This window comes from Camelus ferus, chromosome 22, assembly GCF_009834535.1.
Source record: "Camelus ferus isolate YT-003-E chromosome 22, BCGSAC_Cfer_1.0, whole genome shotgun sequence".
Lineage (NCBI taxonomy): Eukaryota > Metazoa > Chordata > Mammalia > Artiodactyla > Camelidae > Camelus > Camelus ferus.
The window spans coordinates 17,354,576-17,379,906 of NC_045717.1; the positions used below are offsets into that span (position 1 = coordinate 17,354,576).

General features: G+C 56.0%; 2 protein-coding genes across 5 annotated transcripts in view; one reads left to right on the forward strand and one right to left on the reverse strand.

Moving 5' to 3' along the window:
- Positions 1-17,944, forward strand: CHERP (calcium homeostasis endoplasmic reticulum protein). 4 transcript variants are annotated; one of them, XM_032465357.1, is made up of 18 exons: positions 1-138; positions 448-621; positions 3,057-3,241; positions 4,364-4,501; positions 4,715-4,866; positions 6,354-6,498; positions 6,597-6,686; positions 8,021-8,318; positions 9,108-9,283; positions 11,044-11,479; positions 12,503-12,586; positions 12,756-12,994; positions 13,921-14,054; positions 14,788-14,874; positions 15,266-15,409; positions 15,506-15,622; positions 16,101-16,195; positions 16,474-17,944. In XM_032465357.1, exons 1-18 carry the CDS (start codon positions 114-116, stop codon positions 16,665-16,667), a joined length of 2,913 nt encoding a protein of 970 aa, XP_032321248.1. In that variant the 5' UTR covers positions 1-113; the 3' UTR covers positions 16,668-17,944. The 4 variants fall into 4 exon arrangements, with proteins under 4 accessions (XP_032321248.1, XP_032321250.1, XP_032321251.1 ...); XM_032465359.1 differs by having other exon boundaries at positions 6,387-6,498; XM_032465360.1 differs by lacking the exon at positions 12,503-12,586 and having other exon boundaries at positions 114-138; positions 16,474-16,667.
- The window catches only part of C22H19orf44 (chromosome 22 C19orf44 homolog), an 11,111-nt gene continuing 2,991 nt past the window's right edge, over positions 17,212-25,331 (reverse strand). Inside the window, 8 exon segments of the mRNA XM_032465362.1 lie at positions 17,212-18,297; positions 18,461-18,539; positions 19,974-20,140; positions 21,391-21,486; positions 22,865-23,108; positions 23,110-23,268; positions 23,966-24,039; positions 24,373-24,691. Of these exon segments, the coding sequence (XP_032321253.1) occupies positions 18,468-18,539; positions 19,974-20,140; positions 21,391-21,486; positions 22,865-23,108; positions 23,110-23,268; positions 23,966-24,039; positions 24,373-24,691 (1,131 nt within the window). The 3' untranslated portion in view covers positions 17,212-18,297; positions 18,461-18,467.

Here is a 25,331-nt window from a genome sequence, read left to right on the forward strand (position 1 = left end):
CAGCCCGCGAGGCCAGCCGTAAAAGGCCCCTCACGCCACTTCCGGCCGGCTTCCGCAGACGGCCCTGGTGGGCGATCGTGAGGCGCCGGAGGACGTTCCCCGCTGCCGGAGCCATGGAGATGCCGCTGCCGCCCGACGGTGAGGCCCAGCCCCGGCTTAGGGGCCGTTTCTCTCCTCCCGGAATTCCTTGTTGGCCCGCTCAGCCGCCCGGGATCCCCGGGCCCAGGAGGGGGCGGGGCTCGGCCTCTCGGGTTCGCCTGCGGCCTCTCCCGCGTATCCCCGCATTCCCGGCGAGCTTCTGGCCCCTATCGGGACCCGTACAAGGGCGGCCTCTCTGAGGCCCACCCCTAGGGACCCCGGCCCGACGGACGCTGGCTGGGACGCCAGGGCCCCCGGATTTGGGCGGTCCTCACTGACGCCTCGCGTGGCCTTTTCTCCGTCTTTCAGACCAGGAGCTTCGAAATGTCATCGACAAGCTGGCCCAGTTCGTGGCTCGGAACGGGCCCGAGTTTGAAAAGATGACGATGGAGAAGCAGAAGGACAACCCGAAATTCTCGTTTCTATTTGGTGGCGAGTTCTACAGTTACTACAAGTGCAAATTGGCGCTAGAGCAGCAGCAGCGTGAGTCTTCATCAGCTCTCAGGCCGCCCCCTCGAGTGATTCCTTTCTCTGATTCCATTTTGGGCTCTGCCACAAACCGCCTTCTTTGGGGTCGCGTGCTCTTTCACTGTGAAAATGGGTTAGCTTGGTCTTCGCGATCCCTTCCGCTGTTCCCAGTGCCCTGCACCGTGCGGCTGCTGGGTCCGAGTGAAATGGAGAACGAGGTTATCGATCCTCCTCCTGGGCTCTGGATCAGGAATTTTACTGTTGTCTTGCAAACGTGATGACTGAGGTCAGCGAAGTAGAGTGACTGCTTCAGTGTTTTCGAGGGAGGAAGTGATAGAAGCCTGACTGGATAGGACCCTCGGGGCGGGTACCCTCCAGCCCCTTTTTCGGGCTCTCTGGGTCCGGCAGGGTTTTTGTGCATTTAAGATGGTTGCAGTCTTAATCAAAATGAATTGTCCTATGTGTTTTTGTTCTTGGCAGCTGTTTATGTTCATAGAGTTGGGCATCAGGATTCTGGCCTTTAAAAAGAGTTTAAGTTGGAGTTAGGAATCGCAGCTGGTCTTTGACTAACAGACAGTTAGTCACCCGGTGGTAGGGTCCCTGAGCGCTTATCTGTCTTGTTCAGTAGTGAATCCCTAGTTTCTAAATAGGTTGTGTTCCAGATTGCCAAGTCGATTGAAAGGTGAATGCTGCCTGGACTACAGGTGCCCCGAGGCCAACTAGACTTTGTTTGGGTCATTGTTTTTAATAGATAGCACAGAATAGGTGTTCAACAAAGCATTTGTAAGGCACAGCAAAAGTACAGGGTCTTGAACAAGCACAGTGTGTTTGGAGAACCGGGGGGAGAAACCATGAGAAGCCCAGCATGGCTGGAGCATAGACATACATAGACAAGGGAAGGGTTTGATCTGGAGTGGTCAATACCGGGGGGAAGTTTGGGTTTTCTTCCTTAGTCCGGGGGTTCTTTTGGTGCCTGTTTAGGTTTGAGATGAGGGTGGAGGAAGTCAGCTGCCTGAAATTGTAGGCAAAATGTTGTATGTGCTTACGTGTTTCTAGAGTAGCCGTTCCTTGGCCCCAGGACATCAACTTTATAAACTCCCTGCCATAGGCAGCTGGAAGCCACGAGGGAATTTGAAACTAGGGAGAGATGGATCCATGTGGCCTGTGTGGAGGACAGGCTGGAGGGAGCATGAGTATAGGCTGGGACCAATGAAGCTGGCAGTTGATGGTAATGTCCGATTTAAGTTGGCGGGTTGAATGGAGGGAATAGGCATGGGGGCAGGTGGGGTTAAGGGATAGAATCTGTGAACTGAAGCACTGGTTGGATGTTGCTGCGGGTGGCATCGCTGGGCAGAGGAAGACAATGTTTTGCCTTGAGTGACTGTAAGGCAAGAGCTGCTTCCCCTGTGAAGAGAGCCCACTCTCACCCTGGAAGGTCAGAAATCGGGGATGCTGGGAACTTGGTGCCATAGTGGAGGGGGGCAGGGTTGGGGTGCTTCTAGCAGGGAAAGATTGGGGCTCAGGAAGTGATTTCTGCAGGAAACAGTATCTCCGTTGCTGTTGAAGGACATGTCAGAGTTAGGCAGATGGAAACTGAGGAGACAAGGGTGTTTGGGCAGAGGAACAAGCCTTAGGAGGGGCTGGGGAGTAGAGGGGACAAAAGCTCAGGGTGTCTAAGCCCAGAAGAGAAGAGATTCTTGGAGTGGCCAGAAGGGAGAATGCAGAGCAGGCAGGTTTGGCTTGTCAAGGAATTGGGGATTCTGGAAGCTTTGGGGGAGTTTTTGAAGGATATCAGGACTGTGTTCCGGAGCAGGGTCAGCCTGTTGTAGCCAGCTCTTCATTCTGGTAGTTTGAGAGGACTGAGACCCAGGACTGTTCTAGAATGGTGCCTCACAGACTCTAATAAAGAGCTGGTTTTGTGTGTTTTTCCAACCTGTTGTGGAAAGTATAGTTTTGCAAAATAAAAGTGTGAGCTGGGAAACGTCAAATTGCTATAAAAGTGCCAAGATGCTCTCTCGCCATTTCTGTGCTTGTCTAGTCTTGGTACCACCTGAGGCTGGTCCTTGGCAGGGGAGGGGTGGCAGGGCAGGACTGGACACAGGGAAACCAGTTCCCAGAGTGATGCAGGTGACAGCAGAGTCATGGCAGTGGCGGCAGGACACAGCTTGGCATGTGATCTAAGAGGGTGACTTGACTACGGGGGGCAGCTTGTTAGCATGAGGTGCAAAGGAGAGGTGCACGTACCATCTTGGCTTTTGGCTTGGGTCTGTGGGTGTAGCTGTGCCAGCCTTGGAGCAGCAGGGGGCTCTGGAGGGGGTGGAGCGTGGGGTGAGAGGAAACATGCCTGTTTGAGGAGCCCCTTTGGCTTAGAGCTGCCCAAGAGACAGCCAAGGGGACACTTGGACCCCAGCCACCTCCTCATGGGGCCACCTCTCCTCCTCCCCTGCCAGTCATCTGCAAGCAGCAGGCCCCAGAGCTAGAGCCGACCACGGCCCTGCCACCCCTGCCACAGCCCCCGCTGGCCCCTGCTGCGCCCATCCCGCCAGCCCAGGGAACCCCGTCCATGGACGAGCTCATCCAGCAGAGCCAGTGGAACCTGCAGCAGCAGGAGCAGCACCTGCTGGCCCTCAGACAGGTACGGGCCTGCTCCCCTTCCCCTCTCATTCTGAGGTGGGTACCCAGAGCTCACTCTCTCTGCCTTAGTTTTTACATCTGTACATTGGTACTAATAATAGATGTCAGCACTGAGGATGGGGACAGCTTGTGGCCCGGGGCTCCGTGCATCGCCACCATTGTCACTCCAGTGCTGCAATCCCCCTGTGTTGTGTTTAGCATGATCCCGATGCTGGACACCGAGCTTGCTTCTCACCCCAGTGAGATCATTGCACAAGCTTGGATACACGCACACCTGTTGTGCTAGGGTGGAGACTGACAAGCAAGACTGCACGTTAGAAGTTGTGTAACGGAGAATGCCAGGTGGCCTCTGGTGCCATTGGCACCAGCCTCTGCTAGTCAGGTCACCCCAAGCTGTTGTGAGGAAGGACCCTTTTGCCTGATCTGTCACAGTCTCATATTCTAGCCAAACACAGTAGGATGTATTACCAGAAAATAAGATGAACAAAAAATAAGACACCTGAAACACCTGCCCCAGTTTTATTACTAGAGTTAATATGTAAAGTTACTGTTGTGTTACTGAAAGCAAACCATTCCAGAACACTCACCCGTGGTTTCTGTACAGAGCTCTTCGCAGGCTGGCCACTCCAGCCTCAGCCGGCCCCGGGCTGACCACCTGTCCCACAGCAGTGCTGGATCTCAGCCAGTGTCTCAGTTTGCCAACCTAACAGGCAGAAGCCTGGCATCGTGTTTTGATTTCCAGTTCCCTGATAGCTAGTGAAGTTGCTCTCCTTTTGCTTGACTGGGGACCATTTACGTGTCCCCTCCATACTGTGTTCACACCCGTCATTCATTTTCATTTCTTTTTTGGGTGAATTGATGTGCAGAGGTTGCCTGTTTCTCTGGGTCTTAATTTTTCCGTCTGTCACCTGGGCAGCAGACATCATCTCCCACGGTATCTTGTCTGGCTCTGTCCTTGGCCCAGTCTGTGTGCTGTGCCTGTGAGTCACAGATGCGTGTCAGGGACTTTGGGTGTGAGGAATGGGACCTCCTCGTGTGGGTGTCAGGGTACTGGTGGGCCAGCCTGGAGGGGCCCGGGTGGAGGCCTCTCCTCACGCAGTCTTGGTCCTGCCTGGCCTCCCAGGAGCAGGTGACGGCAGCCGTGGCCCACGCGGTAGAGCAGCAGATGCAGAAGCTCCTGGAGGAGACCCAGCTGGATATGAATGAGTTTGACAACCTGCTGCAGCCCATCATTGACACCTGCACCAAAGATGCCATCTCGGTGAGGGCAGGAGTTGGGGAGAGTGGAGAGTGTTCCTGATGAGCTGGGAGTCCCCGCAGCCTGTCTGGGCCGGGGCTGCTCTAGGGGCACCCCGTCTCTCCCTTCCCTTCCTTCTTGAGGACCTCCAAGGGCTGCTGAGAGAGACAGAAGTCAGGCCAGGCCATGGGGCGTGCCCTGCCCAGCCCCACTCACCCACCACCCTGGCTGTTGCAGGCCGGGAAGAATTGGATGTTCAGCAATGCCAAGTCCCCCCCGCACTGTGAGCTGATGGCCGGCCACCTCCGGAACCGCATCACGGCTGATGGGGCGCACTTCGAGCTGCGGCTGCACCTCATCTACTTGATCAACGACGTGCTACACCACTGGTGAGGGCCCACCCTCTGCCTTCCCCCGCTCCTTCTCCCTCTCCTGGGCCGCTGCTCTGCACTCCGGAGCCGGGCCTGTCCTGGGTCTGGGGATCACTTCCAAAGACCCCAGGGGAGGGCCGGTCTGGGCCAAGAGCCCTCCATCAGGAGGACACCCGCCCCCCACATTCAGTTGGGATGCTGTCTCTTCGCTCCTTGCTCTCCTCGGGGTAGTTTCTGAGTGTTTTTCAGTGTCTCTCTGTCAGCTGCCAGCCCCTCTTCACTTACCTACACACCCACCCGTCACCTGACTCTGCTCTCCTTCAGGAATCTTCCAGTAGGGTCCCCGAGCTAACCCTCTGTCCCAGCCCCACACACAACCCTCCCAAGGCCAGGCTGGTGTTTACTTCCACACCATTCTTTGGTGCCTTATGACAGAAGTCAAGAAACCAGATGCTTGGGCCAGAGACAGGTGGACGCACACAGTGCTAGTGAGGCTAGCCTGTAGCTGGGAAGACCGGCTGCCACGTTGGCTTTGAACTTGGCAGGCTGAAGGATAGCTCCTGTGAGGGCAGCAGAATCAGCCCTGGGTCTCACCTGTCTTCTGCCCACGTGCAGCTGGGGCCCCAGCCCTCCCTGCTTCCTTTGCCACCCAGGTGGTTTGGTTCTCACTCGGCGCTTCTGCCTCGTCCTTCCCTTATTTCTCCTCCGCTGGGAAATAAGCAGCCGTTTGCAACCTTGTCTGCCCTCCTTCACCCGCCGCTGTGCCAACTCCAGGCAGCTCTGGGGAGGTGGCCCTGTTTCTGGCACTCCTCCAGCCACGCTCTTCCCAAGCCTCACTCTTGGGAGCCCAGTGCCTCTCGCCCTGTCCTCCTGCTTGGACCTCCCCACCCCCCGGCCCAGCCTAGCTTCCCAATCCTGGCACTCGCTGCCCTTTCTGAGCTTCCTCTGGGAGGGGTTCCAGCCGCCCACCTTCTTTCCCATGTCCTCCCCTGGGAGCTCTGCCACCTCATTGCACAGCCTTGGGGGGCCTCCTCACCCATTTATACACTGAGTGCCCCCAAGAGGCTGCCTCACCCTGCCCGGCCTCAGGCTCCTAGGCACCTGGCAGCCCGCATACTCCCTCTGCCTCCTGGAAGCCCAAGTTTCCTTGTGCAGAGGCCGTGACAGTGCTGAGCGCAGCTACGTGGACCAGGCCCAGAGCCCTGTGGACAGCTGGGGCTCTCCCAGGCCTGCGTCTCTCCATCCTCATGCCACCCTGGGAGGGGAGAGTTATTTTACTGATGAGGGGCCCAGGGTGACAGGCCTTGTTCTGCAGGCCCCCAAGCTGTGTTCTTTCCCTCCACCCACCGCTGTCCGTCTGTCACTTGGGCCCAGGCCCCAGCACAGGTCTTGCAGGGAGCCCAGCCCTTGTCCCGGCCGGGTTGGGGGCCCGTGTCCCAAGAAGGCAGAGGGTGCTGTGGCTGGAGCCGCGATGGTAACGGGCGCGTGGCCGGGTCCCGCCCCAGGGCCCTGACGCGCGGAAGGTCTCTCCCTCACAGCCAGCGCAAGCAGGCCAGGGAGCTGCTGGCCGCCCTGCAGAAGGTTGTGGTGCCCATCTACTGTACCAGCTTCTTGGCTGTGGAGGAGGACAAGCAGCAGAAGATCGCCCGGGTACGTGGGGCAGCCGGGAGGGGCAGGGGAGAGGGGCCGGGGGGCGGGTGGCGCTGGTTTCCCCCTGACGTGGTCTCTCCCTCCTCCCCCACATCCAGCTCCTGCAGCTCTGGGAGAAGAACGGCTACTTTGACGACTCCATCATCCAGCAGTTACAGAGCCCGGCCCTGGGGCTCGGCCAGTACCAGGTGAGTGTCACCACCCCCACACCACTCCCCGGGGCAGGGCGGTACCATCGGAGGGTCTGCCTGCTGCCACCCCTGCACGTTCCTGGAAGTCAGGGGGCCTGCTTGCCCTACCTGGGCTGCACGTGGCCAGTGGGGTGGTGACCCAGAGATCTGGTGGCATTTTCCAAACTGGGCTCCCAGATGTGCCCCCCAGGATGGTGGTGAGAGGTAGGAGGCTGGGGTCTGAGAAGCAGCTTCTGGGCCCCACCCCGTGCACAGCAGCTGACGAGCATGTCCTCTGTGAGCCCACCGGACTTTCTTCCTGGCGCCCTTGTGACCGAGGTGCCTGGTTTAGAAGCTGCTCTCAGTGGTGTCTTGGCCCATTTGTGCTGGTCCTCTAGGCACGATGGGAGTGTGAGGAAACCCCGATGTAGTCTGGGCCGCTGCAGTCGTCGTGTCATGCACGTTGTTCCCCTGTGCACGATCTGCTTCTCTCTGAGGGGGCACCTGCTCAGAGGACAGGGTCACAGGGCAGGGAGAGGAGGACCAGAGCTCCTTGGTTACCTCTGCTGTGGCACCAGCATTGCTGCCCCATCTGCAGCAGCTAGAATAAAATTACAGTTTGTGCCCCAATTTCTCAGGCCGGAAGATGTCATCTTCCTACAAAGGTCTGGTTGCCTGTCAGAAACTCTGTGTTGACCGTTTTCTCTGATGCTCCTGACTGCCACCCTCCCCGCTGGGGAGACGCTTTCATGCTCAGAAAGGCAAACGAGGAAAGTGCATTTCAGACTTTCTCTAAATTTTACCCCCTTTTTTTGTTGGTAAATAAAAACGGGCTCACACTGCCATACCTCAGTGACAACTCACTGCTTTTCTCCTCCTGCACTGGTGGTAGCAGCTCGTGGTTACGGAGCCACCCTGGGCTCTTTCAATGAATTTTCCCCCAGATCCTCCAAGGTAGGTCTTGTTTTCCCGTTTTACAGATGAGAAAATTAAGGCTCCAGGGAGGTTGGAACTTGCTCAAAGCTGTATAGCAAGAAACAAATGCAGCTTGTGAGCGCGTCCTAGGACATGTGTCGTGGTGGGATTTTAACTGCACTGCAGTCCAGGGCCTGGCTGCCTTGTTTGCCCCCATTGTTAGGGATTCTAAACTGCCCTGCACTGAACATCACCAGATTTGGCTAGATTGAGATGCTCTGTGGTGGTCAAGCCCAGGTTGACAGTGATGTGACCATCGCCTGCCTGCCCTGGGTCCCGGGCCTGGCTACCCATGGCAGCACCCCGACCTCCTGGGTGCCCCGCAGGCATCTGTCCCTGTGCAGCTCCTGAGCACCAGCTGCCCTTACCTCCGCTAGGCAACCCTCATCAGTGAGTACTCCTCGGTGGTCCAGCCGGTGCAGCTGGCTTTCCAGCAGCAGATCCAGACCCTCAAGACCCAGCACGAGGAGTTTGTCAACAGCCTGGCCCAGCAACAGCAGCAGCAGCAGCAGCAGCAGCAACAACAGCAGCAGCAGCAGCAGCAGCAGCAGCAGCAGCAGCAGCAGCAGATCCAGATGCCACAAATGGAAGCCGAAGTCAAGGCCACACCGCCGCCGCCTGCCCCGCCCCCGGCCCCCACGCCTGCCCCGGCCATCCCGCCAACCTCCCAGCCTGGTACGCGGCTCCCTCAGCACCCGCCCTCGGGGGGCAGCCTCCAGACAGCAGTCTTCTCCCCCAAGAAAGGCTCTGGTTCTGTAGTCTCAGGCCCAGGCCGAGGAGCACATTCTCATTTATTTACCAGCACCAGGCAAGTGATTTCACAGGTAAATGTAATCCAACCCTTGTAACCGGGACAGTTCTTCTCCTGGACAAGACATCCTAGAGAATGGAGAGGAAAGCTATCCAAGTCATTTCTCGAGACTAGGATAACTCACCAGGTGGGCAGAGACAGGGAAAGAATTAAAAATGCAACCCAGGATCACTTTTGAACAAGGAAGCAGAAATACTAAACAAAATCTTAACAGGTGAAATCTAGCGAAATATTTAAAACATACATCATTCCTAAACAGGGTATGTCCCGGGAATACGTAAGGATGGTTTGATACTAGAAAATTTAACAAGGTAACCGATCAGGTGGGAAGAAATGATCTTTCAACTAGACGCAGAAACGGTATTTAATAAAACTCAGTGATACAATTCTTGAGCAAACTAAAATCCATATGGCAAAACTAAAGATAGTTATTGTAAAGCTTTTGAAGAAGAGGGTATATGTCCTGAGCACAGTCAGTCCTCTCCTTTTTGCTGCCTTCCCTGAGGCAGTGGCAGCTTTCAGTGGGGTCAGGAATTAAGGGTCTACCTGGAAATAAAGCCAGCCTGGGTTGTCCCTGAGGGCTTGCAGATCATTTCAGGTGGCGCCCCCTGCTGCCGGGGGCCTTTTCTAACTGCCTTCCTGCCTGGCTCTAGATGACAGCAAGCCTCCCATCCAGATACCTGGCTCTTCTGAGTACGACGCCTCAGGAGGGGTCCAGGACCCTGCCGCCACGGGGCCCCGGGGCCCTGGGCCCCACGACCAGATCCCACCTAACAAGCCCCCGTGGTTTGACCAGCCTCACCCTGTTGCTCCTTGGGGCCAACAGCAGGTAACTCTTAAAACTTGTTGCGGGGGTAGCTGGCTGGGGCACACTTGGGCCTAACTGGATGGCATGCCAGTGGGTGGTGGCCTCTGCGGGTCGATAGGCTTTTAGCCGCTCCCTGGGAAATGAGATTCTGCAGCGGGGTCTGGTGTTCGGGGTGTTGGTGGCAAGAATGATAGTCTTCCCAAGGTATGAGGACCCTGCCAGGGAAGAAAGTCAGGCCTTTTACATCCTTCTCTGGCACTTTGGTTACCTGGGCGTCTCAGTGATACTGGTCCCCGTCTTCCTGTGAGTGCTGCGAAATTTCACACTGTTAAGTACAGCAAGGAGATTTGTTTCTTTCTCTTTTTCATCTGGTTCGACCAGCAGAGTGTCCACATCTCGTCTCCCTAGAAAGAACATGGTGCTTCTGTAAGGAAAGGGAGAGTCGGGAATATCAGGCTGGCAGTGTCTTCTGGGCTGGGATCCTGGTCCCTGTCTCCTGGTTCCTTGGGGTCGGAAATGTCTAGGCTGAGGCAGGGGTCATTTCACCCCGCATAGCATGACTGGAAAATACCTCTCAGCTTGCTCTTCGGCCACTGGGCCTGGTGAGAGCGTTCAGGCTCAGCCCCGGGTGTCCACTTGCCCCAGGACCGGGCGTGGTGGGTGAGGCCCTCCCTGGTAGAGGTCGTGAGGATGGAAGGGAGACAGCTCTGGACTGACAAGTGGCTGGGTCCCTCCAGCCTACCCTCAGCTTCAGGACAAGAGATGTAACTTCACGAAAGTTGGGGCATCCCCAAAGACAGCTCCCTCCCCTGAGTGCCTGCTGTGAGCCCTCTGATGTGGGATCAGTTCTCATCCCCACTTTGTGGGTGTGGCAACAGATGCCCCGGTGTCTCCTGGCGCTGTTTTCAGGGACTGGCAAGTTAGGCTCACAACAGCGAGGCCCCTCACTGAGGGCCAGCAGTGCTCCCAAAGTCCCCAGTCAGAAACCACGAACTGGCCTGCCCACGTGGGCTCTTACACGTTTTGAAACAGTTGGCAGACTTAAAGTCTGACTTTCTGGCTTCTCAGTGAAAGTCCTGAGAGTGTGGTGGCCTGGGCCAGCCTCCCTGTGCTTGCAGTCATTGGAGCCAACCGGCCCTGACCCTAGAGGTGGGCCCTCTGGGCACCTCACCCAGGCACAGGCCACGCTGGCCCTGAGTTTGGGTTGCCATCCTGGCTTTGTAAGTCTTCAAAGCAGTGGCTGAGTAAGATGCAGAGCTTCCTGTTTTCAGCTTCCGGAAAAATGTTTCCTGGTAATGGTACAGACTCTGAACCAAGGATTTGAGAGGGCAGGTGACTCCAGGAGGCAGCGTAGGGGAGAGAAGTGACAGGGAAGGGATGTTGTCAGGGTGAGGGTCTGCCGCGGGCCCCCGTGGCTCAGTCTCTGCGCCCTGGAAGTAGTGGGGGTGCACCCCTGCACTGCCACCTGGAGGGGCTCAGGGGCTGCTGCTTGTCCACCTGCTCCTGTCAGGCACAAGGTTGGGGATGTCCCCGGCCCAGATGTGGCTGCACTTTTTGAGAGTCTGGGCCCAGGGTGCGGGCGAGTGGGCACCACAGCATCCTCTGCACAAGTCAGAGAGAAGGAGGCGGTGCCTGGCTGGGCTGTAGGCCTGCAGCTCCAGGAGGTGCTGGGGTTCAGGCCGGGCCGCCTCCATGGTCGGAGAGCAACACCGGCAGATGTGTGCTGAGTGCCCCGCGTGCCTGGTGCGGGCCAGGCCTCACGTCCGCTCATTGCCTTGCAGCCTCCCGAGCAGCCCCCGTACCCGCACCACCAGGGCGGGCCACCCCACTGCCCACCCTGGAACAACAGCCACGAGGGTATGTGGGGCGAGCAGCGCGGGGACCCCGGCTGGAACGGCCAGCGTGACGCTCCCTGGAACAGCCAGCCCGACCCCAACTGGAACAGCCAGTTTGAGGGCCCCTGGAACAGCCAGCACGAGCAGCCACCCTGGGGCGCGGGCCAGCGTGAGCCGCCCTTCCGCATGCAGCGGCCACCGCCCTTCCGTGGGCCCTTCCCGCCCCACCAGCAGCACCCGCAGTTCAACCAGCCGCCGCACCCGCACAACTTCAACCGCTTCCCGCCCCGCTTCATGCAGGACGACTTCCCCCCGCGGCACCCCTTCGAGCGGCCGCCCTACCCGCACCGCTTCGACTACCCCCAGGGGGACTTCCCTGCTGGTGAGCGAACGCCTCCCCCTGCCCCGCGGTCCCTGCAAAGGTCAGGTCACTTGCTGGCAGGGCCTGGAGGGGTGCCCAGCCGATCGGCCTCCTAAGCAGGCTGTCGGCGCTGCTCGAGGTCCTGCCGTGTGGCCCAGTGTGCCCTGAGCCAGGGTGACAGGCTGAGGGCCGTAGGGTGACGGGGAAGTCCAGCCCGGGCCCTCAGGATGGGAGCGGGGAGATGAGGTCAGTCTGGCTGTGGAGGTGTGAAGCCCCGTTTGCGCTTTTCACTCACCGCAGGGATAGGGCGCTATCTGTCCTGCAGAAGGGGAGATGGTGGGGTGCTGGCGGAAAAGGAAGTCCCCAGCGCCCATGGTGGGCAGACGGGCGGTGAGCGGGCACTGAGTCCAGGCCTGCCTGCGCTTGTGGTGCTGTTCCCTGTTCCTCGTCTCTACTTTCATCACTTTTTCTATTGGCTTTTTCAAAGAATCTTTAGTTTTGTCAGTTTTTTGTTTGTGTGTTAAAAATTCCATTTCTTTTCTGTTACTGATTGTATCTTCATTTTCTGATCCATCTTGACTGTAAATTGAGCTTGGAGACCAGCAGTAGGTTTACTGCTTGTGTGAGTGTCCCAGGGCTGCTGTCACAGAGCCCACAGACTGGGCAGCTCCGACAGCAGGAGGCTTTTCTCTCGCTGTTAGTTCTACAGGGTGAGGCCCGAGATAGGGGGTCAGCAGGCTTGGTTTCTCCTGCGGCCTCTCTCCTTGGCTTGTAGACAGCCGTCCTCTCTCTGTGTCTCCAGGCAGTCTTCCCTCTGTGTGTGTCAGTCTCTCTCATCTCCATACACCAGGCAATATTGGCTCAGGGCCTCTCGTCAAGCCTCACTTCAAGTAGTAACCTCTTTAAAGGCCTCATTTCCAAATGCAGGTCACATTCTGAAGTACTGGGGTCAGGACTGGGGGTGGATTTGCAGGGGACACAGTTCCGCTCATCACACTGTTTGGTCATATGATTTCCCTTGTGGTTCCTTCCTTCACCCGTCAGGTCTGTCAGGTGCTGCGGTGGGTGCAGGACAGGCCACTCCGAGCCCCGGCCCCCCGCCCCCTCCTCGCTGCATCTCCCCGAGCAGTGAGTGAAGCAGTTGGAGGGAAGGTGCTGGGCAGGGGGCCCAGGATGTGGGTGTGGGCGTCCTTGCCCGCCTCTGAGCCCCTTTCCGTTGGCGCGTGTATGACTGGGCATTCGGTGCCGCCCAGCTGATGGCTTCCCAGCAGGCCTGAGACGAGTTTCTGTTTTACAGAGATGGGCCCTCCTCACCACCACCCCGGCCACCGCATGCCTCATCCCGGGATCAACGAGCACCCGCCTTGGGGAGGGCCCCAGCACCCCGACTTCGGCCCTCCTCCCCATGGCTTCAATGGGCAGCCCCCTCACATGCGACGACAGGGCCCTCCCCACATCAACCATGATGACCCCAGCCTGGTCCCCAACGTGCCCTACTTCGATCTCCCTGCTGGGCTGATGGCCCCCCTCGTGAAGGTAATGTCGCCAAGTTGAGCACCAGGCTTCTCCACGCATGCTTGTGTTGAGTGCTGTCTCCACATGAAGAGTTCACAGGTGGAACCTGTTTCCCACTTGGCTACAAAATGCAGCTTCCCAGGGCCCCTTCCCCTCGTTTCCGGTGCCCCAGTGAACTTGAGCAGCTGATGAGGATGTGACACCGCCTTACTGGCTCACTTGGGGCTGTGAGCAAGGCCTCTGTCCCCTGTGCTCCCTCCCAGCCTCCCTCCCAGGGTTGCAAATGGGGTTGCCACTCAGAGTGGGCTGGGCATGAGATGTGGGTCGTCTTGGTCCCCGCTCTTGGAAGTCACCTTGTCCAGGGGCTGGTGACAGGGATTTCTCAGCAAAGGCGCGGCCTCTGTTGGAGGAGCAAGGTGAGCAAGGAGGAGACGGGGTGAGAAGGGGTCGGGGCTCCTTATTGGTCACTGTGCTCCCTGCCCCCGAGACATTAGCAGACTGGAGGTGGAGGATGGTCACACCAGGTGGCATGGAGAGTCAGGGGCGGAAGGGCAGATAGTGGGACCCCTGAGGTGGGAGTCTGGGCACAGGGTAGTGGTCGGCCAGTGAGGGCATCTGGGGTCCACTGTGTGTCTGAATAAACAGAAGGGTCTTTCCTTCACCCAAGCTTAGAGGCCACGTCTGTGTGCATTTTTGTACAGAGAGAACTCTGTGCTTTTGTCGGCCTTGATTGGAGCCCTCAACCACACCATTTAGGACAAAGTCATTGGTGTGGCCAAACTCTACAAGAGAGTGGGGTTTCCAGGAGGGGCTGGATGAGGCCCTCTGATTCCCAGGGCTGCTGTCTCCCACCTCTGGCTCCCCTGGTCCCCTAGCCCCTACAGCTCCCTGGGTGGGGCTGAGGTGGCTCTGGCAGGGTGCGGTGACGGCCGTGTTCTCTGCTGCAGCTGGAAGACCATGAGTACAAGCCTTTGGATCCAAAAGACATCCGCCTCCCACCCCCCATGCCACCCAGCGAGCGGCTGCTGGCCGCTGTGGAGGCCTTTTACAGCCCTCCGTCCCACGACAGGCCCAGGAACAGGTACGGGGCTCCAGGAAACCGGGCGACGGGCAATGGGAGGAGTGGCCTCTGTCCCCTCTCCTGGCTTGTCTTCCCCGTGTTTGCTTCAAGACAGACTCTTTAACAGTCATGCCTTCTTCTAGGGTGGTGTGAGGCCCAGGTGAGGAACTGTTGCGGTCAGGGAGCCCATTTCTCCGCCAGCTTGTGTGATGTGTCACCCCTATAGTGGCCCTCAATAAAGGGCTTCTCTGATTGAGGCATTAGTACAAGAACTTGTCTCAGGTGTGGCACGTTCGGAGGCCACCAGTCGCTTCATATTAATTAGGCTGTGTCACAGGTCCCTCTCCTGGTCCCCTCCCCCAGCAGCATCATCGCTTCAGCTAAAATCGGTTCCTGCCTTGTGTCAGGCCACAGGCCTGTCTGCATACAAAACAGAGCTGCTTGTCCCCAGTTACAATGACCCTCAGACCCTCCTCAGCTGTTGGAGAAATACCAGTGTGGCAAGGCGTGGAGCTGGGTATGCATCCCAGCCTCTGCACCTCCCAGCGGGCGGCCTGGTCTCCCTGCCCAGTTTCTCCAAGGAAGGGCAGCCCTGTTGAAACGACTACTCGAGTGCTTTTTGTGCTGGGCCCCTGCTCTGTCCTGAGTGAATGCGGAAAGGCTTGTTGGGTGGGGCTTATTCCTGCTGACTTTCACAAGTTCCCTGGGGGAGGAGAGCCACCCTGGTCACACAGGGAACACCCCTGTCTTACAGCGAAGGCTGGGAGCAGAATGGCCTCTATGAGTTCTTCCGAGCAAAAATGCGGGCCCGGCGGAGGAAAGGCCAGGAGAAGAGGAACAGGTGAGAGCACTTGTCCACCCCCCCTCCCCGCCAGAGGTCAGGCCTCCAGGGCGGGTACCACCATAGGGCAGCTTGGAGCCAGCCCTGCCTTTGCTGACGCCCCACTTGGACAGAGGAAGGTCATTTTTGGCCTCTGCCCGGGTCTTGGGTCCAGCGCCCACAATAAAGGTACTGGAGTCGCTGGCAGCTGTTTCCAAGGCCCAACTTGAAACTCCACGAGGAGAGAGAAGTGGGCTGTGGTCTGTATTTAACCCTGATGTGAACCAGTGTGTCTGCATCTGCTCTGGGCACATCTGGGGTCTTCTAGAAACTGAGGGTCGGGCAGGCTGGGCACAGCCTGTGGAGGGGCCAGGAGCTGCCGGGCCCTGGCTCACCAGGCCTCTCCCTGCAGCGGACCCTCAAGGTCACGGAGCAGATCCAAGAGCCGAGGGCGCTCCTCCTCCCGCTCCAACTCAAGGTCCTCCAAGTCCTCCGGCTCGTACTCAAGGTCAAGGTCTCGTTCCTGCTCCCGTTCCTACTCTCGCTCCCGATCCAGGTAGGCTGGGCACTGCCTCATGGGGTGCAAGTCCTGAGGCTTCTCAGCTCCAGTGGCGGCTGTGCTGACCTGCCCCGCTCTCCCCTGGCCCCACAGGAGCCGCAGCCGATCTCGCTCCTCACGAAGCCGCTCCCGTTCCCGCTCCCGCTCCCGCTCCAAGTCCTATTCCCCCGGAAGGAGACGTCGGTCCCGGTCCAGGAGCCCCACCCCGCCGTAAGATTTCTGTCTTAACTGTCGAATGACCTCTGGTAGCGCCGGCGCCCTTTGATGCTTTGCTGTGAATGTTGAAACGTGTCGTTAGAAGATGTGCTGGCGTGGTCCGTGCCGGGGCGGCGCCGCGAGCACTAGCACAGTGACAGCGGCGCCTCATCTCACACCTCGCTCTCACCTTTCTACAGTCTGTTGTAAAGCCCGCGTCCGTGGCTGGGCTCTGTGTTTTCTAACCATTTTATGGGTTCTGTGTGACCTGCTCCAGCTGCTGAGCGTGGGGCAGGGCCATCATCTTAGGGAGCCCCCTTATCTGGCTGGCGAAGAGGATAAAGAAGAATGCTAGAGACACGAAACGTGTGTGTGTGTGTCCATCTTGCGCTGGTGACGGTTCATATAAGCTACCTGCTGTAATACTCTTAAGTTTTCATTCCAATAAATGTATCCGCTCTTTTTTAAAAGACGTAACCTGTCTTAATTTTAGTTCCTCGGCTGGTCTGGGTTCTAATTCAGCACCTCCTATACCTGACTCAAGGCTCGGGGAAGAGAACAAAGGACATCAGATGCTGGTGAAAATGGGTAAGGTTCCTGGGAAGACAACCGCCCGCTCTGGGTGTTCGGGGAGAGGGGGTGATGGAGTCTGAGAAAGTTCCGACTCACGGTCAGAACTTGTAGGAAGGGCGAGCCTGCAGGGGTTTGACCAGGCATTCTCTCTCACTCCATCAGTTTCACATTCATAAACTGCATGACTGCACGTTCGACTCCCAAACGCATTCCTGTTTAACTTCCCCTTGGTAAATTCACCACGATTTCCGCTTCCTTGGTGGGTTGTAACCACTCCTCTCTCTCTCCCTAAGGCTGGAGTGGATCTGGTGGCCTCGGCGTGAAAGAGCAAGGGATCCAGGACCCCATCAAGGGGGGTGATGTCCGGGATAAGTGGGACCAGTACAAGGGCGTGGGCGTGGCCCTGGACGACCCCTACGAGAACTACCGCAGGAACAAGAGCTACTCCTTCATCGCCCGCATGAAGGCCAGGGACGAGTGCAAGTAGGCGCGCCTCGGGCAGGAGCCGCGCCAGGGGCCGGTCACACGGGCTGGCGGGACCTTCCCGGCTTACTGGCAGTGGAAGATGGTAGGGACATCTCGGTTCTCACACGCTGCTCCACCTTGGGGAGCGATAGGAGAGAAGGAAGACTGCAGCAGGCGTGACCAGTGCTTGACGGCGTGGAAGGCCCAGGCCCCACCCGCAAACCAGCTCTAATGTAGAAGTAAGATTCACGAGGAGGTGTCCGGCGAAAGCAGCCACGAGCTCATTTCCCTTGACAGTGAAGAGAGAAACACAAGACTCCCAGAGAAGGATGCCTGGCACCTGAAGGAACAGCTGCCTCGCATCTCCCCTCAGATCCGAGCCTCTTAAACCAGTGCGAGTGTGCGGAGGGGCCCTTGGCGAGCACGCCAGCCCGCCGGGGACTGGGTGCCGAGGGGCCGGCCCTCCCACTCTCTCCCATGGGTTGTGTGTGAGAAGGCTCAGGCCAGGCGCTGGTAACTGCTCACTCTTTAAAAGTGGAAAAACAAAACCGTTTTGATTTGCAAAGTTAAACAGGGTTTTCATTTTTATTCCAAATGGTTTAGTTTTAGAAAAAAGAATACTGATCTAGGCTGATCCCCAGTGAGGTAATTTGAAGCCTGACTCCTCTGAGACATACTGGCCACTAGTTCAGTTATTTTAGCTGTTTGAGTTTTTTTGTTTTGTTTTGTTTGAATGTTCGCCATTTGCTGTTACCTGCAGAAACAAAAGGTTCTAAGGAAGCCAACCTGAGGCATCTTCAGATCATGGAATGACACCGCCCTCGGAGGATTTGTGCCCTTAGCGTCTCTACTTGTGTTTTTCACTTAGAGGAACCCCCACACCAGCACTCACATGCGACGGCCCATTCGCATCCAGGGTGTGGAGAGTGACCACTGGCCCCGCCTCCTGCTCTGTCACTTTGCCTGTCCCCACCCAGCCCTAAAGGGAGGGGAGGCAGGAGGGAGCCGTCTCTGCCGGGAGCCCGGGGTAACCGCCGGGATTGGCCACACTTGGCTGGCAGCTTGGTGCGGTGCCATTTGTTTGTACAGAAACATTTTTGAAAAATTCTTTTCAATAAGACACAAAGTCCTCTCCAACTTTTCAACCTGATGTGATAAAATATTTGATTTTGTTCTAGGTTTCCTGTAGCTGTGAATTGTTCAAATGTGTCTGATTCAGGATCAAATGTAAACATACGTTGTTAACAATTTCTTGTGGATTTTACTGTTTTGCCTTCAAATAAAGACTTTTTTTAAAGATCTTTTTCTCTGTGCGTTTAAGTCAGAAGCGCGCTCAGACTGAGCAGGGAGGTGGTGCGTCCTCAGCACAGACTTTGTCTGAGTTGCAGAGTCGGGTCAGCTCTGCCCTGGTGTCTCACACGGGAGTCCCCAGCGTGGATGCCTGGCCCTGTCTCCTCATTAGTAGCGGGACTGCTCACCCCTTGCCATCTGCCCCCGCTCATGAGAAGGCCAGCACCTGGCCATGTGGCGCCGCTCCACAAGGTCCGACATCTTCTGTCCTGCCATGAGTGGTGGCTTCTCCACCCGGGGTTCCATTTACAGCGGCCTGTGGTGCGTCCTCTCAGGTGCCCGGCACGCTGCAGAAATGGGGGCTGGGAGGACTCAACAATCAGCTGGAAAAGGCTGGAGCTGGGATCCCACTCAGGTGAGTCCTGGGTGCCAGCTGCCCCCCACCCCCTGACTGTCCCCGGGAAACACGTGTGAGCATGGCAGCCAGGGTTCTGGGCCAGCTCCTCAGACCACAAGTCATCTCACCTGGCATTCACAGCTCCTTCTTTGCCTCCTCCAGAGCCTCCTCCATGGTCAGTGGGGCGGGCCTGTGTTGTCTGATGTACTGTGGGGTAGAGGATACACAGGGAAGCCATCACCACTGCTGCCTCAGGTCCATGGCGGCTCTGGGTACTGGAGATGGCACTTGTCCCCAGGGGCTCCCAATCAGGCTAACAAAAAAATGATGGAAGGCCAGGTGACAATGCTGTGGAAACAGAAGAGGAGAGGTGAACCCAGGCAGGCTCTGCAGGTATCCTGCAAGGGACGAGCCCTGAGTCTGAAAGGGAAGAGGGATCTTGGTGGGGGCTGGGGCAACACGGGTTGGGGAAAAGGGCTTGGGTGCCACTCTCAGGACATGAGCTATGGCCAGGCAACACTGGTCAGATTCGCGTCACCCTGCATCCGATCAACTATGGTACGTCCAACAGAAAAAAGCTTAAGGACCCCACAGGGGCGCAATCAGCCAAGTCCAGAGTGTGGAAAACCGTTGGACAAACAATTTTCTTCCAACCAATAAACTACAAGGAAATAAAAGAGATAGGGGAGGCAGGCAGACCTGTAGAGCAGTGGTTCTCAAAGTGGGTCCCCAGTGGATCCATGAGAAACTCCCAGGCCGGCTCTGCTGCCAATACAACCCGGGTGGTCGCAGGCCCTCGGGGGTCTGAAGCTGCTCAGGGCTGAGAACCACTGCTCTAGGTTAGGAGGCTAAAAACATGGAAAAACTTCAACGTACAACTTTGGATACTGATGAAAAAACAGGAACAAAATGTACAACTTTTTTTATGAGTGGAAATCTGAACACTGGATGTCTAATGATATTAAAAGTTAATTTGGTTTTGTTATAAATATTGTGACTTTTTTTAAAGTCCTTATTTTCAAGAACTATATACTGAATTATTTATAGATAGAATGGTAAAAATCACCATGCAGAACAATTCATATACCATTTCTCCAAGGAAATATGTTTTTATATATACTATACCTATTATATAATTTATACATTATATACAGTGTATTTTATATTGTATATATACATGACAGTTTATACTTACACAGAAAAAATCTAAAGGTAATAGTTTCTGTGAAATTATGGAGGACTATATAAGTTACATATCTTTAACAATATTTTTTTAAAGTAACATTTCTTGTAATCAGACAAAAAATAAATTTTTGGAGGGGAAGAGGTTATTGTGACATCCCTTGAGCTTTGGCTCTGGGGACCGAGGCGAGAGGAAGGGTCTGTGGAGGGGCAGGGCCCCTCACTGAGGAGAAGGCCACCTTTGGTCTGAGGCCACACAGAGCCTGGGTGGCAGCCAGCTCTGGGAGCCCCCAGCCCAGCCAGGCCCAGCCCTGCACGGACAAGGAGAAAATGAGGCCCTTCTACTGGGACTGAAGGTGAAGGGGGCTAGGTCCCCAGCATCCCCGCTGCCCAAGGCTGAGCGCGGGAAGCCGCCTGCCCGCCCGCCCTCCCTGGGAAAGGAGGGCCGCACACAGTCACCTCTTTGGTCTCCTCCAGGGTGTGGTAGTGGAACGAGTCCTGGTCCAGGGAGCGCAGGAGGGACGCGTGCAGGTGCCGGCTGGCCTCGATGAACTGCTGCGTCAGGCTCAGCTGCTGCTTCAGCACGTCGTTGAGCGCGCAGGCGGCCGGGCTTTGTGCTGTCAGGGCTGCCCCGGCTCCACGTTAGCCCCGCGCCCCGCGAGGGCCCTGCGCCTGCCCCTCCCTGGCGGAGTCGGGGTGCCCTCTGCGAGTCTGCCACCTTCGGAAGGCCTCCCATCTGTTCTCAGTAGTACACGAATGTACTGCTCTCTACTGACGTGTGTGGATCTCAAGAGCTGCCTGTGCAGAGCGCTCCGCTCTGGGCTTAGCCGGAGCATCCTCCACCTCAGTGTCTGACACGAGGGAAGGAGGCCGCGCACCTGCACCGGCTGATCTAACACTCCTGAGCTGTACACTTTCACGTTATGCGTTTTAAAATTAGTAATTAAAATCATTTAAAATTTAAAATGCCATTAAAATATAATTTTTAACTAAATAAAAATACAATTAAAGATAACTGTGCAATTGTTAAAAAGAATTGTTACTAAGACTACACAGTAGGGGTGGGTAATAGCTCAGTGGCAGAGGACGTGCTTAGCATGCTTGAGTCCTGGGTTCAATCCCCAGTACTGCCATTAAAAAATAAAGAAAAATAAAGCATACTTATGAAAAAAGACTACAAAGTAACATGGAAAAGTCTTGGAGGTTAATAAGCTTAAAAAAGTATGAGATTTTTTTAAGGATATAAACATTTCATTTGTTACAACCAATATATTTTAATATCTTCATCTCAAAATGTTAAGAAAATTGAAATGGGAAAAAAAGAGCAGATTCTAGAAGGACCTTGCTGGTATTTAGTGAGCCATCAGCGGCGCCCCCATGAGGACCTGGCACAGACTGGGGTTCTTAAGGTGGCTGTTAGTGCCTTCCTCTCGCCCCAGGCTGGGCTGGGCTTCCCCAGGGCCCTTCAACTCCCCAAGACTCGGCAAGGGCTGTGTCCACATGGCTGGGCCTCTCAGTACTGGCGGAGTGTCCTCCAGAGAAAAACTGCTGTGGGTTCTGGACCAGACAGGCTCAGGGGGAAGGTACAAAATGAAAAGAGTCTTGCTGGGGTGGAAGGTGCACAGGTGTCACCGGGACCTCACTGTTTTGTCTGACACTGGTGTCCTATTACAAGACAGACAAGATTCTCAGACACTCTTGTCATCTGGGATCCTAGGAATTGCGGCAGTTGCCTGGGGCTGTGACAATCCCCACCAATGGATTCCCCAAACCCAGTGCTAAGGAGGGCACCACACCTCTAAGGGTGGGCATGAAGCCACAGGTAAAAATGTGTCCGCTTCACCAAAGGGACCCACAAGGTGAATTGGGCTGTTACCTTCTATGGTGTCCGCACTGACAACGTGGCTGGTGATGGGCGTGGGGTCCACGTAAGTGCCTCCCAGGGCTGGTCCGATGGCCGCCACACCGGCCGCTGTCCCAAGTAGAGGGGGAGGGGTGAGTGGGCAGTATTTAGAGCAATGACTTTCCTGTCAACAGGGAAATAAGCTACGTGACTCTGTCCTTTTCTCTTTCTGAACATGATGACCACCCACCTTGCTTTTTGAACCTCCTCCCCTTTTAAAATTTCCCCAAACCTTCCTCCATCTTTCTGGGAGGTTCTCCCAGTTAAATATACAAGTCAGGTGAGCTTACTGAAGCAGTCACTGCAGCTCATGGTGGCTGATGGCTGTGGCATCGTGCCCTCCTCTTCGCTCTGTCTCCCTTCTACAGCCATCTGAGAGCTTCAGAATGTTTCCTGGACTCTAACAAGCCGGTTTATTTAGGCTGCCTTTTTCCTCCCTCCTTTCAATGTCAGCCTAGTCTGGGAAATCAGCACTGCCAATGTTTTACGAAAGCATCCCTTTAAATTGCAAAAATCATGAACAGAAACGCGCCCATTTGCTGCCACTGGCCTTGCTGTCAGAAAGGCAGCAGGAGGACATGGAGAGGGAGGTTCTGAGTCACAGAACTCAGGTTTAAAATCCCCCTGAACACTTTCCAGTGATGCAGGTTGGCATGTCTGACTGGCCTTCCTACCTGAGAAACAGAACAGTCACCCCCCGCCCAGGTGTGAGGACCCAGGCTGATTATGGCTGAGCCCCCAAATCCCACTGAACAGATCGATGGAGAATCACACCCCCCCACACAGCTCAGGAACAAGCTCTGTGCACACGGTGGGTGTTGTCTAGACAGGAAAAGGGAGCAGGAGAATCTCTAAACAAAGGGACTGCTCGTCCAGAAGGGCCAAGACTGACGCTGGGGGCAAGAGGAACGTCTGGAAAGCTGCACTAGGCAGGGTGAGCAGTGCCGCTGCACCCACAAGAGAATCAATCCACCAAAACCCAACGAGTGCCGACAACCAGCCAGACAGGCCACACGGCAGTGCTCAGGGCCCCGACGCTGGAGCCCCACAAGCCACCTGGGGACATGCTGTCTGGGCAGGAGGTTCCTGTCTCAGCGCCGTCCCCAGCTCACCCTGGGCGCCGCTGCCCTCTGGGGCCGGTCCCTCTCTGGGGGGCCGTCCTGGCCACTGCAGGAGGCCGAGCAGAGCCTCTGGCCTTCGCCCAGAGACTGTCGCCCAGGCCTTACCCACGTCCCCCGGGGCCAGGACCACCCCAGCTGAGAACCCCTGCCTTGGTCTTTGGTTCTGAAGCCTTTGCTCAGAAAACAGAGGGGGCTACCCAGGGAGCTCCCCTTGTCCGTGGAAGAGGACACTGACTGTCTGAGGTCCCCACAGCTGGTCAAGGGTGACAGCCCGGACCTCCCGGCTCCGGGGCTCCCTCCGCGGACCCTCGGGCCAGCGCACTCACCCTCAGACCACTCGTAGGTGAAGGCGGGACCGAGGGTCTGCACAGCTGTCTCCCTCACCACGACTCTCGTCACGGCCCTGGCCCGCTTCTTCTGAGACTTGGGAGTTGGTGGAGGAAGGTCCGTCTTCAGGCTCGCTGAGAATTCAGACAAAGTGGCCAGTGTCCTGTCGGGAGACCCCTCGGAATGGGCCAGCGACTCAGATGCTGTCGGACTGGGGGATTCTTCAAAGTCTTCTGAATAAGCCGAGCTTCCCTGCGCTGACCGCAGGTTCCTGACACGCGGACCCCAGGCCCTCAGTGCCCGAGGCTGACCGTTCACTCAGGCGCTCGGAGATCTCGCTTCCAGAGGCAGGGTCCCCTGCCCAGGGACTTTTGCTGGAGGCCTTTTCCCCTTGACCTCCTTTCTAAAACGAAGGATGGCAGAAATAACTGAAAAGTGTTTTCAGATGAGCAACACTCTCCAAACACCCCTGCGCTGGACTGAGGTGCAGGGCACTGCAGGGGCCCGGCACGTGAGGGCCCACGCCGCCCGCCTTGACGTGGGCAGGCCGAGTGCCGGGGGCAGAGCCCTTAAACCCGGCAGCACAAGGCTGCGGCGCCGCACGCTGGCGGTGTGAGCGCCCACGGGTGGCACCTGTTAGTGCCATCGTTATGTATTATTAGAACGTGCGTTTGATGGCGGGGCGGTTACGAATCACCCCAGGGCACTGGGACGAGTCTAAGTCAGTGGAGGTATTGCCATGGGGAGGTTTAGCAGAACCTGCTTTAATCACCTGCTATGTTAAGTAGCTCCACCCTGTTACCACTTAAATCAGGCTCCCTCACCTGTGGCACGTTGACATTTGAGACCGGAACATTCTTTGCAACAGGGACCATCCTGGGCATTGCGGGACATTGAGCAGCGTCCCTGGCTACCACCTACGTGATGCCAGTCATACCCTGCACCCCAGCCAAGGTGACCACCAGGTCGCCAGACATCACCAAGTGTCCCCTGGGGCTGCAGTCATCCCCAGGTGAGAAGCACTGACCTAAATGAGGCATGATGGCTGCACACTGTCCTATGTAAAGACCTACAGTGAAAAATTAGCTTGTTGTACTTACTTCCAGTTCCAAGTCTGATTTCTCACTGACAGCTGGAGCCAGATCATCAAGGGATAAAATATTTATCCTAAAATCTGTAATGAAAAATGTAACATGATGATATTTATTCATTTATTTACTCCACAAGTGTCCACCAGCCTGTTGTAGGCATGGTTAACTGCTAGGGGCAGGGAGAGCAGAGGGTAGCCAGTCTCTGTCCTCAGAAAGCTGGCCCAGGGTTCCCAAGGCTTTTTCTTTACAAGGGCTGGGGAGTAAATATTTTCAGCATTTCAGGCAAGTCTCTGTCAGCATTCTTCAGCTCTGTCCCTATGATGCAAAAGCCGCCACAGACCATGTGTAAACAAATGGGTGTGGCCATATCCCAATAAAATTTTATTTACAACAAAAGACTCAGGGATGGGGCTTACCATTCAGGCTGTCATCGGCGGCTTCTGAGGGGCACTCATCCCGAGGCCCAGCCTCACTCCTGGGGGAGGATGAGAGCTTGGCGTCCCCCGTCGTCGAGGACACTGACTTCGGAAAGGAGCCAGTGATGGAAAGTGATGCTGAGCGGGAGGCTGTGTCACCTGAAATGTGAGTCCGTGGGGCACGAGCTCTCGAGCCAAGACTGTGAAGGGTGCCATCTGCTGACTGTGAGCCTGGCAGACGTGATGTCCGAAATGGCTTGGGGCTGGAAAGTTCCTTACTGGGCAGTGAAAGGACTCTAGGTTGAGTTGGGATCTGATCCTACTTTGACGGAAATAAAAGAAGTAAAATTAGCAAACATACAATACGTTAAGTCCTTATCATTCGACTTGGTGGCTGGTGGAGAGCAAGAGACCAAGGCCTCGATCATCAAATAATTCCTCTCTGCCCCCTTCTCTCCTCTCCCCTCATTTCTGGAAGTCAAGATACAGCATTTAGATAAGATGATACTAGGATTGGAAACACTCCACAAATAATCAGAAATATCACTCTGCTTCCAAAAATATATTATTACACATCTTCTAGACTAAGGCCCCTGAGTATAAGATCCGTGACAACCTGGGTGTTCAATAGAGTTTAAATCAATATGCAGACTTTTCCCCCTTCCAATGCAACCTTCCCGTTTCTTCACATCCACTAGGCTGGCTGTCACACACACACACACACAAACAAAATAACAAGTGTTGGCGAGGATGTGGAGAAATTGGAGCCCTCTTACACTGCTGGCGGGAACATAAAATGGTGCAGCTGCTGTGGGAAACAGTTTATTCCTCAGTAAGTTACATACAGAATTACTATAGGGCCCAGCAATTCCACTCCTAAGTACAGACCCAAAAAAATTGAAAACAGGAACTCAAACAGATACTTATACACTATTCACAGTTGCCAAAAGGTAGAAACA